Raw genomic sequence first — 14266 nt, forward strand, 5'->3', positions numbered from 1 at the left:
TGGGAACCTGGGCCAGGCTCTCATTGCCCTCGGGCAACAATTTCTTCCTCATGTCCGGCCTGAATCTCCCTCCTTTAGTTTAAAACCATCACCCCTTGTCCTATCACAACAGGCCCTGCTAAAAAGTCTGTCCCCATCTTTCTTATGGGCCCCTTTTAAGTCCGGAAAGGCCACAGTAAGGTCTCCCTGGAGCTTCTCTTCTCCAGTTGAACACCCCAACTCTCTCAGCCTGTCCCACAGCAGAGCTGGTCCAGCCTCCAATCATTTCTGTTGCTCCTCTGTCCCCTCTCCAGCAGGTCCATGTCATGGACATTCATGCCCTGTCGTATCTATTCCATTCAGGAACAGTCTTCAGCCTGGTATCCCCTTCAATTTATTATCCCATATGGTAGGCAGGATTAGACTTAAGAGTTCTCCTCCGAGAACTTGCTGTCTCAGCCACAGCAGCTCCCCTTTCCCCCTTCCCCTGCAGTACCTGTTCTGAACCAGCCGTCAGGCGTGAAGGCGTCCGCAGTTTCTCTGGGGCGGTTCCAGTACTCACGGAAGACTGAGGGTCCCTTCACCAGCAACTCCCCCTCCTGCCCCTCGAGACCCGGGGTCACCTAGGACAAGCAGTGACACGGTGAATGTAAGCAGTTGTCCCTGCAGCCACATTGTCTCCACCATCTGTCTCCAGCACCACAGCTGTGGGGACAAGCAGGACCCAAGTGTGTGCCCTCCAGCCTTTGCCAGCCTGCCCACAGCAGCACCTCCTTCCTTGGGTGGAAGGGCTCACCTCCGTGCCTTTATATCTAAAAGCCCTGAAACTATCCATCCACGTTACATGAAAACAAGAACTGTCATCCTGGAACTACAGTCATAGAATTGTTTTGGTTGAAAATGACCTTTAAGATCATCGAGTCCAACCATTAACCCAACCCTGGCACTACCCCACGTCCCTGAGAACCTCATCTCCATCTGTTCAACCCCTCCAGGGATGGTGACTCCACCCTGAGCAGCCTGTTCCAATGCCTGACAGCCCTTTGGGGAAGAAATTGTTCCTAAGATCCAACCTCAACCTCCCCTGGCACAATGTGAGGCCATTTCATCTCATCCTATTGCTTGTTCCTTGGGAGAAGAGCCCAACACCCTGCTCAGTCCTGGTGGGCTGACACCTCCCAGCCACTGGCAGAGAAGAGGAGAGCTCTTGCATGCAATCATGCAGTAAATATTCTTGGAAAAGGGATGGTCTTCTCTGAGCCCGGGATGGCCTGATGCAGACCAGCTTCACAAGAGCTCTCTGCACCTGCTTCCACCCTAGCACCCACCAGCCTCCGGAAATCATTCGGGAAACCCCCATCCCCACTTGCTGCCCCCGGTGCCTCGGCACAGTCCAAGCAGTGGGATGCTCTGGGGCATCACAGAGCTTCCTTTGCAACCTCCAGGCACCCCCATCGGGGCACCCACCTGCTCAGGGTGCCCGTCTCCCATCTCTCTTTGGCCAGACCACCCTTCCCTGCGGTAAGTGCTCTTGGGGGATGGATGGTCACAGTGGCTGCATCCCCAAAGACCCCCCTCATCCCCGTGTATGTCCCCAGAGTGCTGCTGCCCTCCAGGCCCCTATATCTTGCAGCAACGGTTGTAAGCTGAAAGGGTGAGTGGGTAGCTCACCCACGGAAACAGCCGCAGGGGACAGAAGCCACCAGCTGCCATGCTTGGCACTCGCGGGAACCTATTGCTGGACTGGTAAGGGTGAAGCTCTGTCCTCCACAGAGAAGGGACACGCAGACCCCTGTTTAACACCAGCCAGGAGATCAGGTTCTGCTCTGATGTTGAAGGCACCACTACCGCTCATCCTAGATGTGTCCTCAGGGATGGGACTGTCCTCCTGCCCACCGCAAGGCAGGGGGAGGTGGGGATGATGCGCCTCCATGACTGTGCCATGCTGCTGTCTGCTCTGTTGACAGATAGAAACCTTTGCTTTCCAAAACTGTCAGCGTAACACTTTATTTTTTTTTTCTCCCCAAGGAGGTGGCAGGAAACACCATCTGATTTGTTCTCAGGGACACGCGGCTCCTCTCAGGCTCACGGGAAGGCGACGGTTGTGGTGACAAGTTGGTATCTTGCAAACCTGCACGGGCAGGTTTTCTATGGCAACAAAACAAATATCCTGCTGTTACGGAAACTGGGGAATCGCGGGAAGGTCACAGACGTGCCTGATGTGGCACAATATCTCATCTCCCCTGCACGTACGTGACTCTGTAATTATACATATATAATTATAAGGATGCTGGCTAAGAGACGAGGCATTAGAGAGGCATGAATGTGGCACCGCTTGTGGGAGAGCATTAACCTCAAGTTCTTTGCAGGGAAGACGTGCAAAGCCACAGTGGGGATGGAAGGTTGCTGTGAGATGCACCTGTACACACCACTCCATCCCTTCGCAGAGAACATTCCAGTAACGGGAACATCGAGCCGCTTTGTACCCGAGCCGCTGCAACACGGCCGAAATCCACCTGGGACCCCAAAAGTCAGCAATGCCAGAAACGCAGCCACGAGGGAAAGCAGGAACGGCAGAATCCCCGAGCAGGGCAGACTTTGATGGAAACAAAGCTCCTCTAACAGGAAATGCTTAGAAAGCTGCTTTTAAGGCACAATTTTTGTTTGATGTCATTTCTTCCTGATGTCCTGTCTTGGAGGGTGGGGGTGACACAGTGCTCTGTGCACATACAGCCCAGGCTTTTCTACAGAATCACCTAAATCCCTCACTGTGTCCCAGGCTGGGCTGAGCCCCCAGAGCCCTGCCCAAGCATCATCCCCTCTCCCTGGAAGGTGCTGCAGGAGAAAAAGAGCCTTAAAGCTGATAACAGGAGTTTAGCTGAACAAGGACAAGGTGAGGATGGTGCTGGGGATCTGCAAGAAGGAGCCTGAAGCCCAGACTATCCACAAGCACAGAGAAACTCGGGGTTCAGGGAAGCCCAGCAAGAACCCGCTAACAGCTGCCTGAGCTTCATCTCCACCTCCTGCCAAGATTTTGTCTTATGCTTTTTGGCAGTGAACACAAGAATGGGTGTAAATTGGGCCACTCCAAACGCCTTCAGCCCCAGCCTGCCCCATGGAGACCTGCACAGGTGTCGCACCGTGTCACACCGTGTCCCACCAGCACAATCCCATGCCGTGCCCCGGAGCGGAGCAGCGCAGCTGCCCAGGGATCCATCCTGCACAGCATTCACCTGCACACTGCGACGCCTTGTGCGAACCCAGCCTTGAACTGCCTCCAAACTTCTTGTCATATCAGCTCCAATTTTGGCAGCGGCTCAACCCACATCTTATCTCGAGCAGAGCTCCTTGGCAGCAGGCACCTCCCTGTTGTGTAATTTAATGATGTTATGGCTGGCTTGCAAACAGTAAAACAGAAAGGCCGTGACGTTATCTTAATAGGATTTTGCTTGCTGAACTCCAAGTGTCACTGGCACTGCTCCCCAGTGTAGCAGAGGGGACACAAACCACCCCAGTGCCAGCAGCTTCTGCTGCTTGCAAACAGCATAAATTAAAATTCAAGGTTCAAGGCATTTATCTCCTACAACCTCTTGCATCTGATCCCTGCTGAAATCCCATGTACACCAAGCTCGCTGGCTGCTAACCCACTTGGAAAGCGTTTGTTTTTTGCAGCACCAGCGTGGCTACCGTGTTTTTCCTTTCTCCATCAAATCTCAGTGGCACCCATTGTTGATATAGCAGATCAACGTTGCAAGCAGCTGCTGAAAGCTTCGGATTGCTAATTGCACAGACATCCTCTGCTCCTAGTGCCATATTTTAATGCACATTTCAACTGCTTTAATGCATTCGAGCAACTTTAACACCCTGGCGCAGCGTGGCCCCGAAGGTTGCTGTTTGATAGCTTTCTGCTGTAAAACTGACGCGGCGAGTTGAGCTGGGCCAGCCGGCGTACTAGATAAGATTACATTTTCCACGCCTGAAAATAAAAGGTTGTAATAAATCCTTTGAAGGACTAAATCTGGGTGATTATAGAATGCATATTTTCCCTGCTTCCATTTTACCTCTTTATTAGGAGGAAGCGAGGGTGGTTTGTAAAGAGCTGGGAATCCCCGCTTGGCAAGCGGCCCTGCGATTTGTTCAAAGTGGCCATTTGTTTTCTTGCGGTCTCTGATATTCGCTGCCCCGCGCTCCTCCGGGAGCTGCGGGAGAGGAGCTCGTAATGGACTTTAATGGAATTAGGGGCTTTTACAGAGGAGGTGCGGAGAGCCATCCTTCGCTGGGAAGCAGAGGAGGGACCGTGGATTCTGAAGCAGAAACATGTGGAAGGCACAGAGTGAAAGCTGCAAGGCGAGGCTTGTATGGGGAGGTGATAAACTTGTTATAGGATTGGGAGGAAGGCAGATAAGCTTTTAGGAAAAAAGTCCAAATACAATCAGGTTGCAAACAGTCGGTTTCAGGGGGACACATTTAACTTCTACCGGACCCCTCCTTCCCCCTAAAAATAATAATCTGAACCTCTGCTGTCCTTGCTCCATAAAAAACCAGTTTCCCCGCAGGCAGCTCCCAGCATCCCGGGCCGGGCACCATCACTGACACAACCAAGTAACAGCAAACCCATTTCATTTGGGGGAGGAAGGCGGGGGTTCTGCAGCCCTGCCTCCTCCTGAGCTGCCCCGCTTGGAAGCACTTGGCATTTTTCCCCACCTTGTAAATAAGTGATTACTGTGATCAAAATAATTAAGCAACCTAGCCTTTTAAGTGACTAATAGAAGGCAATAATTGATATGCGTGAGGTTTATGGAAGCGATGGAGCCCTTTTAGCAGTTCTTGCAGAGTAGTTACATTTTTCTGTTGTTTTTTTTTGTTTGTTTTTTAAGCATACCAGACCATGGAAAACAACATAACCGAGCCTGAAGAGCCATCCCAGCTCCCTCCAAGCACCCCGGGGTTGAGCTACACGCTCCCTGCCCCTCACAGAACCACCCACTGACCCCTGCAAGATTTCGGGGGGCCCAGAGAGCACTACGATACAGCAAAGCCTTTCCCCAACATGGTATCTGACAGCTCAGAATCTGCTTTTCCAGCCCAAGGCTCACATTACATCCCGTCCTGGCACGGTGGGTGACAAGAGAGACAAGGACACATTCACCTGCCTCCTAAAAGGAGCCTGGAGCCCAATAATCCACTTGGCAGTGCCTTTTAATCACTGTCTCTCTGTGCCGTATTTGAATGGATGTCCTAGAGGTTCGAGGCTTCTAGAGCATCACCCAATTCCCAGGCAAGCTGAACTCTCACGCACATTCATAATTAAAAATTCCCTGCTACGGTGCGTGTTTCTGTAAAAGCATTATCGTTCCTCCGAGCTCCGTGTCCTGCAGCATCCTGCAGAAGGCAAGCAGGAGGCAATTTAGGCACAGAACAATTTTCCTCCTGCTAGAAAAAGGCAGATTTCTGCTCCTCAGGGACACAGCACAGAGAAAGGAAAAAAAAAAAAACAACCACCAAACCTTGATCAGAAAACCCCAAGCCCAGACTGTAATCTATAAGGCCACATTTCACATCTGTTTTTGCAATGTTAACTTTGATAAAAGGGCTGGGAATAACACAATCAATTTACTTTTCATTTTGGAAGGCTATAAATTTAAAAGCAAGGCTGGTGCACAGTGGAGCTGGAACACTGAAATTTACTTTCAAAAAAGCCAACCCTCTACTTACAGCAAATGTTGCTCCACTGAAAACAAAAGCGAGCATACATATTTTTAGGCAATACTGATTTTTAGAAGTCACCAGGCTGATTACCTCCAGATGATCCCAAAAGAACCACAGAAAACAACCTAAGTTTGGGAAAGGTCAATCCTCCCCACAGTTGCTCCATGGACCCCAAACTTCTTGATCTATATTAGCACCATAAATTAGACACGTCACACTAGTCCTGAAACGCCAACAGCCTTCCACACCGTTGTTCTCATCCCTCTTGTTTGCAGGCTTCAGAAGATAATAAACGAGGTGAGATGTCAGCACATCTTCCCACTCCCTCGGCTCTCCTCATTAGAGCAAAGCTCCTGACATGCCCTCGCAGCGCCCGCCCCAGTTTTGCGCTCGGGGGCAGGCAGAGGACCAGGCAAGGATTCAATTAGTGGCCCACCTTCGGTTCGCTTTTCATAAGCCTTGCTTAAAAGCCGAGGTCAGGGAGGCTGGGATGTGCTCTGACTGCAGACGATCGCGCTGCCGAGAACCTCTAATTGCTTCCTCGTGCTGAACCAGGCTGCAGCAGCCAGTGTCTTCTCCCTCTGGCTGGAAATGCTCTGAGGCAGAGATTGTCCCTTTTTCTTCTGGATTCTGCTTCTGCATCTCCCCCTCCACATCCAGGGCTCTTTGGCAAACATCTCCAAGATGTGCTACAGCAGCAACAGCCTCCAGGACCTGATGGAAGCCCAAGCAGCACATCATAGAATCATGGAATCATTTTGGTTGGAAGAGACCCCCCAAGATCACGGGAGGAGGCAGGTTCTGAGTGCGTGGGCTGAACCCCCAGCTCAGGACTACTCAGATGTGAGGTTGCAAAAATTGAGCAGAAACAAGCACCAGAGACTGCGTGGGGAGAAACCCCGCTTCCATCCCACACCTCACAGCACCAAACACGAACGCTCTGGTGTCCCAGGCTCTCCCGGTACAGGTAAGGAGACAGAGAAGGGCTGAAGACCAAAACCAGCCATGAACAGAGAGGAATTCACCCGCCCCACGTCCCCTGTGTTAGGAGAACCAAGACTGCCAGCCTGGAGAAGGGGACCAAGGACATGTGTCCCAAGTCTTCCTCCTCCTACAAGGGGCAATGAAGGCACAAAATGATAATAAAGAGATTAATAGAGGACATTGAGGGTGCTGTGGCAAAAGTCCACTTGAAGAAAACACTCCGGGAAAGAGGATTCTTCTTGAGAGATAGATTCAGTTTGAGTGTGCAAGGAAACAGTCTTCTGGGATCAAGGCTGTTCCTGTGGTAAGAAAAGTTCTCTGCTGAGAAACATGGGGACATGATGCAAACAATCTCTGCCTTCACTTTTAGTACTGGGAAGAAATAAAATACAGCTATGGCGACAAATTAAAAAAAAATAAAAATCAGAGGACAGACAGAAAGAAGGAAGGAGACAAATACATATGAGAATGCAATTACTGCCCGACTGAGGAACTGGATGTGATCAATGAGAAGCAGCTAAAATGTTTACAAAGTAATGAAAGCAGCCTGGGCAACAAAATGGAGAAACTTGTATTACTTGGGCAGGACACAAAACAAGACACTGAGGAGACGAGAGGAACATGGTGAAACTGAAATTGTAACTGGAATATACACAACTGCGGCGTCCAACGCTGCAAGGGCTTTGGAAGGAGTTTTTGGAAGAAGCAGCAAATGAAAAATGGGAAAAAACACAGCGTGAGTTTTCCAAAGGTGGATTGTGCCAGAAAACCTGAGGATTAATGTTCCAGATCTAATCCAGGCTGCCTTGTACAAAACATTCCCCACGCTGCCTGCCTGGGAGGTGGCTACTGATGGGAGAGATCACAGGGCTGAGGGCAAGAACTGTGAGGTGGATGAAGACCCAGGCAGAGGAGATGAAGCCCAAAGCATCCCATGAGTGCCTCTGGTAGCCAGCCAGTCTTCAGCTCTCCATCACTCACCTTGAATTTTACCCCAAGTAACAGTCTGATCCTGAATCAGTGACTTTCTGTCCCGGTGAAAACATCCTATGAGGCTTCAGCACCATCCAGCACGTCCTGCACATACGGAGTGAGCTGCTGATGGGAGATGGAACTGGGATGCTGGAGGTGGGGGTCACCATCCAGAGACTTGTGGGGTGTACCAGTGCATGAGAATGGGATGCAGCAAGGACAAGACCAAGGAAAATTGGACCACTGGGAGATGTTCTGAAGTGTAGGAGCACTAAGGATGAAGAACAAACTGGTTTAGGCTGAGGGCTGGTTGGGATAGAAAAGCCTCCAAGACAATCTTGGCAGCTCAGTGGTGTTGGCAGCGATGGTGCAGCCCCATCCTCCCACCTGTCACCCAAGAGGAATCATAAAGCCAGGCCTGGGCAGGGACAGGACAAGGGAGAAAGCAGGACACGGACAACAGCCTGACCGCACGGCTCTGTGTCGGCTCCGGAAGCCAGCTCACAGCCCCAGCAGCAACAATTAGCAAGGAAGTGGCATGAGAACCAGCTGGAAAACCTGAAGCACCTTCGCACTGGTTCTCCAGAGATCTGGGGTGAACGTGAGTGGGGTGGAGCCATTCCTAGTCCCCTCCACAGGGACATCAACAGCCAAGACCTCCAGCCTTAACAAAGGGTGACGGATGATCAGAGGGATGATCGGAGGCAGAACCAGCTCTGCTGGGAGGACAGACTGAGAGAGTTGGGGTGTTCAGCTGGAGCAAAGAAGCTCTGGGGAGACCTTAGTGCAGCCTTTCCAGACTTAAAAGAGGCCCATAAGAAAGATGAGGACAGACTTTTCAGCAGGGCCTGTTGTGATAGGACAAGGGGTGAGAAGAAATTGTTGCCCCTGAGGGTGGTGAGAGCCTGGCCCAGGTTCCCAGAGAGGTGGTGGATGAACCATCCCTGGAGACATCCCAGGCCAGGCTGGACGGGGCTCTGAGCAACCTGAGCTGGTGAAGATGTCCCTGCTCATGGCAGGGGTGGCACTGGGGGAGCTGGGAAGATTCCTTCAACACAAACCATCCTGTGACTCTATGGAGGCAGCTGCCCCCACACCCGCGGAGGTGCTGGCACCACCAGCAAGTGCTGGCAGATGGCAGAGACATCGGGGCGGGGGTGGGCATGAGAGGCCAGGAGAGGCTGGTGGCTTTTGGGAGGGATGGCCACAGCCGAACCGGTTCCCATCCAGGACGACAGCTTGCATATGGATAAACAACAAGATAATTACAACCTTTGAGGGGGGAGAAAAGCCCATGGCTGCAGCATCCTCCTGCTGCCAGCTCCTGCATCCCATCCATCCCGCACGGCTCTCTTCGCAGCCTCATCACGAGCAAATTACTCGCCATAAAAGCCCTGGCTAGAGCACGGCATTAGATACAGCTGTGAAACCATTTATCTATTGATAGACCCCTATTGTCACGGACCGGGGTTTGGCTTTCACACGCACAAGCAATTTGGAAACGGAAAAAAAAAAAAAAAAAAATCCAACAAAAATGACAACCCAAAAAAATCTAACAACCAACAAACAAACAAATAAAGAAGGAGAGAGACAATACTCGACAGCTCGCAGGGTTTCCAGGCCTCTGCCAGCTGGGAAGCTGAGCATATGAAATATGCATCGCACCAAACAAAGCAAACTGAAATGTTCGGTGCTGGAGAGCTGTAACCCTTTCCTGTGCACTGGAGCCAGGCACAGGGAGAGTGAGATCCCCGGGCTGCCAAAAGGGGAAAAAAGACCAAGAGAAAAAGCATCCAGGGCTGTGGAGCAGGAGGAGCACTGGCAGCTTCCTCTTGGTAAAAAGCCAGATCCTGTAGAACCAGAGGAGCCCAACAGGCAGCTGATTGATGCAGAGTGATGTTCAGGAGCTGCTCTGGATGCGAGCAGCTCCAGGAGAGATGGCTGGGATGGCCGAAAGCAGGGAAAGCTGCTGCTGTCCCCTGATGTCCCCTTCCACAGCTCTGCTCTGTATGGCAGGAGCAGCACTTCTCCAAGCATGTGAAGGGAGAAGCTGGGGGACACTGCCAGGTACCAGCACTGTGACTATGATGCAGACGGACACCTCCTGCCCCACCACGGGTGGCCCTGTCCCACATCAGGTTGTAGAGCATCCTTGGCTGGAAACAGACTGTGCAGTGAGGGGATCTCATCAGGCTGGAGAATCTTGTTTTGGTGTTGGCAGCGATGGTGCAGCCCCATCCTCCCACCTGTCACCCAAGAGGAATCATAAAGCCAGGCCTGGGCAGGGACAGGACAAGGGAGAAAGCAGGACACGGACAACAGCCTGACCGCACGGCTCTGTGTCGGCTCCGGAAGCCAGCTCACAGCCCCAGCAGCAACAATTAGCAAGGAAGTGGCATGAGAACCAGCTGGAAAACCTGAGCAAACCAACTGCAATGGAGCACAAGGCTCATGAGAGCTTCAAGGAGATGAGAGCATGTGCAGGAAAGGAATCCAGCACTCTCATCAGGGAAGGGAGAAAATGAGGGGAGGAACAGAGCAACAGCAAACTTTCAGCTAAGTAGGTTATTGATCTTCAGGGTGTGCCAGGAACCAGCTTTGCACATTACGGCAGTCCCCTGCCGCCAGCGCGGGCAGTTACCGGATGGCGGAGCAGAAATGCTCCCCACCTCCCGCTCCTGCCACCCACACGCCTTCCTCTGCCACCGCCACGATGCCACTGAGCTCCTGTTTGCATCTTGCTGTGACAGGACGCAAAAATACGCCCAAAAGGTGACAACATGAAAGGAAATGGCGCGATCCCCCAGCACCTACTGGGAGAGACTGTGTTAGCGAGGAAGAAACAGCTTGGAGAAAGTCTGTTGTCTTCTGTTGGCGAGAGGCAGCAGAAGGCAGAACCCCCAGCCCAACACGAGCGGGGAAGGCAGTGACCTTGCGAGGCTTGGTACATCTCAGCAAATAATTTCCTTGGCAAAGGCAGACGCTCTTTCTGCTCGCCGTCAAGAGGGTTTCTGCAGGGTGGAGCTGAGGTGTGAACGCCTCGCAGATTGCCCTGACAACGCGTCTAACCCCAGCATGGGGATCACCCGCTCGCAGGAGCCGAGAGGCTGCAGAGAAGAGACAGCTAGAGCTCAACATCGACCGCGGTGCTCAGCATCCTGCCAGATCTGCCCCATGTGCTTGCCCTGAGCCCTCTGTGCTGCTTGGCACGGCCATCCCACAGCACCATCACCCCATGGCACGGCCCCGTGCCCCCCACCGCAGCTGGGACCAGCTCCGACCCGCAGTTTCATTATTATCTGTGCAGTGGCACAGATGTGCACAGTGTTTTCCATGTACGGAGAGAAGTCCCTGCCCTGCAAGCCGCATAACCGAAGCAGACGGCAGGCGCTCCCTGGCTGCCAGGAGGTGCTTATTTCCAGCAATCCATTATGTGATATTTGATAATTTCTCATAGCGGCAATGCCAAACCAGACAGAAATGCCCGGAGCAGGGATGGGGTCTGGGATGCTCGTATCAAACCTGGGCAGAGCGGACACCGGGCGCTGCGTTCCTCCTGCCATAGTCCCTACTGCCACTGTCCCTGCACTGGGACCCCTCTGCCTTTACCGGGACCACACCACCGACCTCCCAGCCCTTGGCCACTGTGCTGTAAGCCTCAGAGCCCTCCTGCGAGGGAGGCGAGGAAGCATTTGTTTATCCCTTCTCATAAGAGGTAAGGAAAAGGTCAAGCCAGGGTTGTCTGGTGGCACAGGGATGGAGGGTGACACCAACTGGGGGGGTCTTTTCACCCCGGGGACAGCCCCTCCACCACAGAGGAGCAGATTTTAAACAAAGCCAGGCCCGTCTTTGACTGGTGGAGCGTGATAAGCATTCGGACTGTCAGATCCTCCTTGTTTTAAATAAATTCCACTGACATACGCCCTTCTGACATATATTATTAACCAAGCATGATGCGCACAGCGCGCCAGCAGCAGCATCTCGGGGCAGGAGCAGGTGAGGTTTTCCGCCTGTGCCCGCCGGGGTGAAGCCGTGAAATGACACCGTTACAAGAGCTGTGCCACCACGGCTGCCGCCTGCCCTGCTGCCATGTGAAGTCACACTCCCTACCCAGGCCTTACAAACACCAAACTCCTGGCATCTTCACGTGTCCATCTGTGCCAAGACACGACAGGAGCAGGAGCCATTTTTCCCTTGTCACGGCCCTTCTGACAGTCCCAGAGCTCCTGGGAGCACCATGACACATCAAAATGGACCTAAACCCCCTGTGCTGGGGAATGAAGGGTGTTTGTGAGAAATGGCTGGGATAAAAAGGCAATTCCTCTACCTCAAATATAAACTCAAGCAATCTGAAGTCAGAGAAAAAGAGAAGAGTTGTGTGAGTCTCAGCTCTCTGAAGCCCTGGGGCTGGTGGGATTCCAGCACTACACACAGGCCATCTGGGCTCCCCTTCATCTCTACTCACTCAATACACCAGAAGGAAGGGGAGAGAGTATTGAGCAGAAAAAAAAAAAAAAGTTTCTTTTTCTGTCATAATTCAGAAAAACAACATCCACATTTCATCCTGGAAGCAGCAGCACTTTGGGGATTCCTGCGTCTGAGATCTAATTTGTAAAGCGTCTAGGGATCCCTTAGGGTAAAAAAAAGCATTGTAGGATCATTATTAAAATGGACACATAATATTTCATGTCTCAGTTCCACACAAGTGGCAGAAAAAAAAGGCCAAGATCTAACTCTGGGATGATGGGACAAAACCGTGAAACATAACACTCATCCAGTGAAGTGAGGTGATAAAAACGGGATGTGGCTTCCAATGCATTGAGTGGCCACCCTCGGTCTCCTGCTTTGCCCACTGTCACCACACATAATCTAGAGGAAAAAAAAAGCTTTTTCAAGCTTTTCACCAGTCCTTACACCAGCGGTGCCTCTGAGGATTCCCTGCCACAGCCCAGGAAGCTCCTTTCAAACTCCTGGCATGTACATGGCAAGATGAGAAGCTGTTTCCCCAGAGGAACGAGTGAAGCCACCTATTTCAGGCTGGATCTCACGCCTGCCTGTCTCCCAGCCCCCGGCGCACAATTTCTCCCTCACACACAGTATCTATCCGCTCAGCCGAGCCCGTACATCAACTGGCTATCGATCTGCTGCTGGTGACGTGACCTGCACCGCAATGAGGGTGCGAAGGAGACGTGGCAGGAATGCAGACCCTGGGTAGTTGTTTCTGCAAGGACAGAAAGGGACTCAGGCAGGGGACAGCCTGGACCTTGGGCTGGAACACACAGCACCACAACACAGGGCAGCTCAGGGTGAAAGGGGCCCAACCGCTTCACCATCGAGGATATTGGACTTCTAAGAGCAGAACTGCTGCTGCAGACACCGGCTGGGAGCTGGACTTCCATGGAAACCTGATAGGTCTCCCCCTGCACCGTTTCGAAATAAATGCAACCTCCATGAGTTCCAATTCTAACTGCTAAATCCCTAATCAAACCCAGTGGAATATTTACAGATCCCATTTCTAGATTTTTCCAATGCTCATTCTTTCTTCGGCTACTCAGTGACTCTTTAGACCACATCAGGGTCCATCTGAATTCCCTTCAACGCCTCATTCTCACCTCCCACAGTAAACTTCACCTTTTTCTCCTGGCTTTCAAAGGCCAGGTGCTGCTTAAGCCACCACCTTCCTCTGGGGCATCAAAAGCCTCAGCAGACACAATATCATCTTATTGCACAGCCTACAGCCCTACCAGAGTCTTCACCTCCCACCCCCATGTAGGGGGGTGATCTCTCTCAGATTTTGCCCATCTATGCAGCAAGGGACAACACTTGTACAGGCCATAAAGAATATAAGAAAAACTCTACATATAATCACTGAGTTCCTGGGAATAACAGCAGAGCAAGTTATTCCAAGTTATGTTATCAACCCTTAGGGTTTCAAAGGGTTGGGGAGGAGGGAACTTTTCATGGGTCAAGGTGACCACAGCTAAGCGCTACCTGTGTGTTGTCTTCGTCTCCCTGAGCGTGGATGGTGTAGGAGCGACCACCATTCTTCAAGGTCTCGGAAGCAATGCACACCTTCACCCCTGGGAGCGGGGTGCCCACAGAACCTGCAAAGGAAAACAACACTGAACAAGTGGACAGACCTTCTGGGAACCACCAGCATCAAGGATGCGAAAGAGCAGCTGCTCATCTATCAACAGCATCTACAGACTGTGCTGGCACTAAAGAACTTCCTAGCAGGGGGGTTACCCTTCGGAAAGGCTTCGATCACATCGTATGTCTGCATGCAAATGTCATTGCAATGCAATGCGCCACGTTTGCTGAGCAGGCAATGTTGGAAATGCCTCGGAAAACAAATGTGTCTTCAGCCTTGAATAGTCTCTCTTGGCCAGTCTTTGAAGACATCAGCACAGCTTCGTAGCTCAGTAATGAAGCTGTCTTTTATTTAAAAAAAAAAAAAAACCAAACTAACAACACCGTGAAAGCTACAGAGCAATGTGAAAAGAAAGAACACAATGATTACTACAGTGGCTCACTGCTCCTCTATACCCTGGACCTGACAGAGAAGGCAAAGGCTTAACTGCGAGAATTGCAAGGGATTAGCTCAGTTTTATAAGACATCAAT

General features: G+C 51.7%; 1 protein-coding gene across 5 annotated transcripts in view; it reads right to left on the bottom strand.

Annotated features, from left to right (window-relative positions):
• The window catches only part of ACSF3 (acyl-CoA synthetase family member 3), a 59986-nt gene that overhangs the window by 25446 nt on the left and 20274 nt on the right, over nt 1–14266 (bottom strand). For all 5 annotated transcript variants that reach the window (XM_082062388.1, XM_082062391.1, XM_082062389.1 and 2 more), the window contains 2 exons: nt 13636–13748; nt 476–602 (listed from right to left, as the gene is read on the bottom strand). In XM_082062388.1, coding sequence (XP_081918514.1) covers nt 476–602; nt 13636–13748 — 240 coding nt within the window. The remainder of the gene's footprint in view (nt 1–475; nt 603–13635; nt 13749–14266) is intronic.

The sequence above is a fragment of the Streptopelia decaocto genome (genome assembly GCF_964273445.1).
Source record: "Streptopelia decaocto genome assembly, chromosome: 11".
Taxonomy (NCBI): domain Eukaryota; kingdom Metazoa; phylum Chordata; class Aves; order Columbiformes; family Columbidae; genus Streptopelia; species Streptopelia decaocto.